General features: G+C 42.4%; 1 protein-coding gene across 1 annotated transcript in view; it reads left to right on the forward strand.

The window, feature by feature from the left end:
• LOC102756416 (complement factor H-like) overlaps positions 1 to 897 on the forward strand; it is a 3,989-nt gene that overhangs the window by 2,365 nt on the left and 727 nt on the right. Inside the window, exon 3 of the mRNA XM_015568439.1 lies at positions 742 to 894. Coding sequence (XP_015423925.1) covers positions 742 to 894 — 153 coding nt within the window. The remainder of the gene's footprint in view (positions 1 to 741; positions 895 to 897) is intronic.

Genomic DNA, 897 nt, shown 5'->3' on the forward strand with positions numbered 1-897 from the left:
AGTGACATGACCTAGAGCAGTGGTTCTCAACCTTGGCTGCACATTAGAATCACCTGGGAATCTTTTTAAAATCCTGATTTCTGGGCCTCCTCCTCCGGAAATTCTGTTCCTTTGTTACTAATGCTGTGGCCCCACCTCATCACAAAGAAACAGAATTTCCGGAGGATGAGGCCCAGAAATCAGGATTTTAAAGAGATTCCCAGGTGATTCTAATGCGCAGCCAAGGTTGAGAACCACTGGTTTAGAGTTAAGTGGGCATATAAATATTAGTTTCAGGTGTACCCTCTAAGGATTCCATATTCATATATATTTTGAGGGTCAGCTTTAGCTCAAGCGGTTACTTCGGTTTCTGCTCTGTTGCAGACACATAACCCTACCTCATATATATTTTGAAATGTGCAGAAAACAAGTGTTAGTTACATCATCCGAACTTGATAACTTTTCGTGTCCTAGAAAGCCTACTGCAATGATGTTACAGTGGGGCCTTGACTTACGAGTGTCCCGACTAACGAGTTTTTTGAGATACCAGCTGTCTCTCGGAGATTTTTTGCTTTGAGTAGACAGAGTAATTTGAGTTAACCAGCTCGGTCTCGGAACAAATTAAACTCGTAAGTCAAGGCCCCACTGTATTTGTATGGGAAGAAAGGGATATAATTCACGGTTGAAACAATTTCCCTCCGATTGGATTTTTGTAAATGCACACCATTATTCATACTGCGTGTTCTTTGCTTTCATTGCTAGTGAAGCCCTGCGGATTTCCGGAAATAAAACATGGACGGCTACTTCATGCGGACACATCTAAATACTTCCCGGTGTATGTAGGGCGATCGTTAGTCTATTTCTGTGACTACGGCTACATGCCTCCTTCACAAACTAGCTTGGCTATCATGAATTGCA

This window comes from Myotis davidii, unplaced genomic scaffold (assembly GCF_000327345.1).
Source record: "Myotis davidii unplaced genomic scaffold, ASM32734v1 scaffold685, whole genome shotgun sequence".
NCBI lineage: Eukaryota > Metazoa > Chordata > Mammalia > Chiroptera > Vespertilionidae > Myotis > Myotis davidii.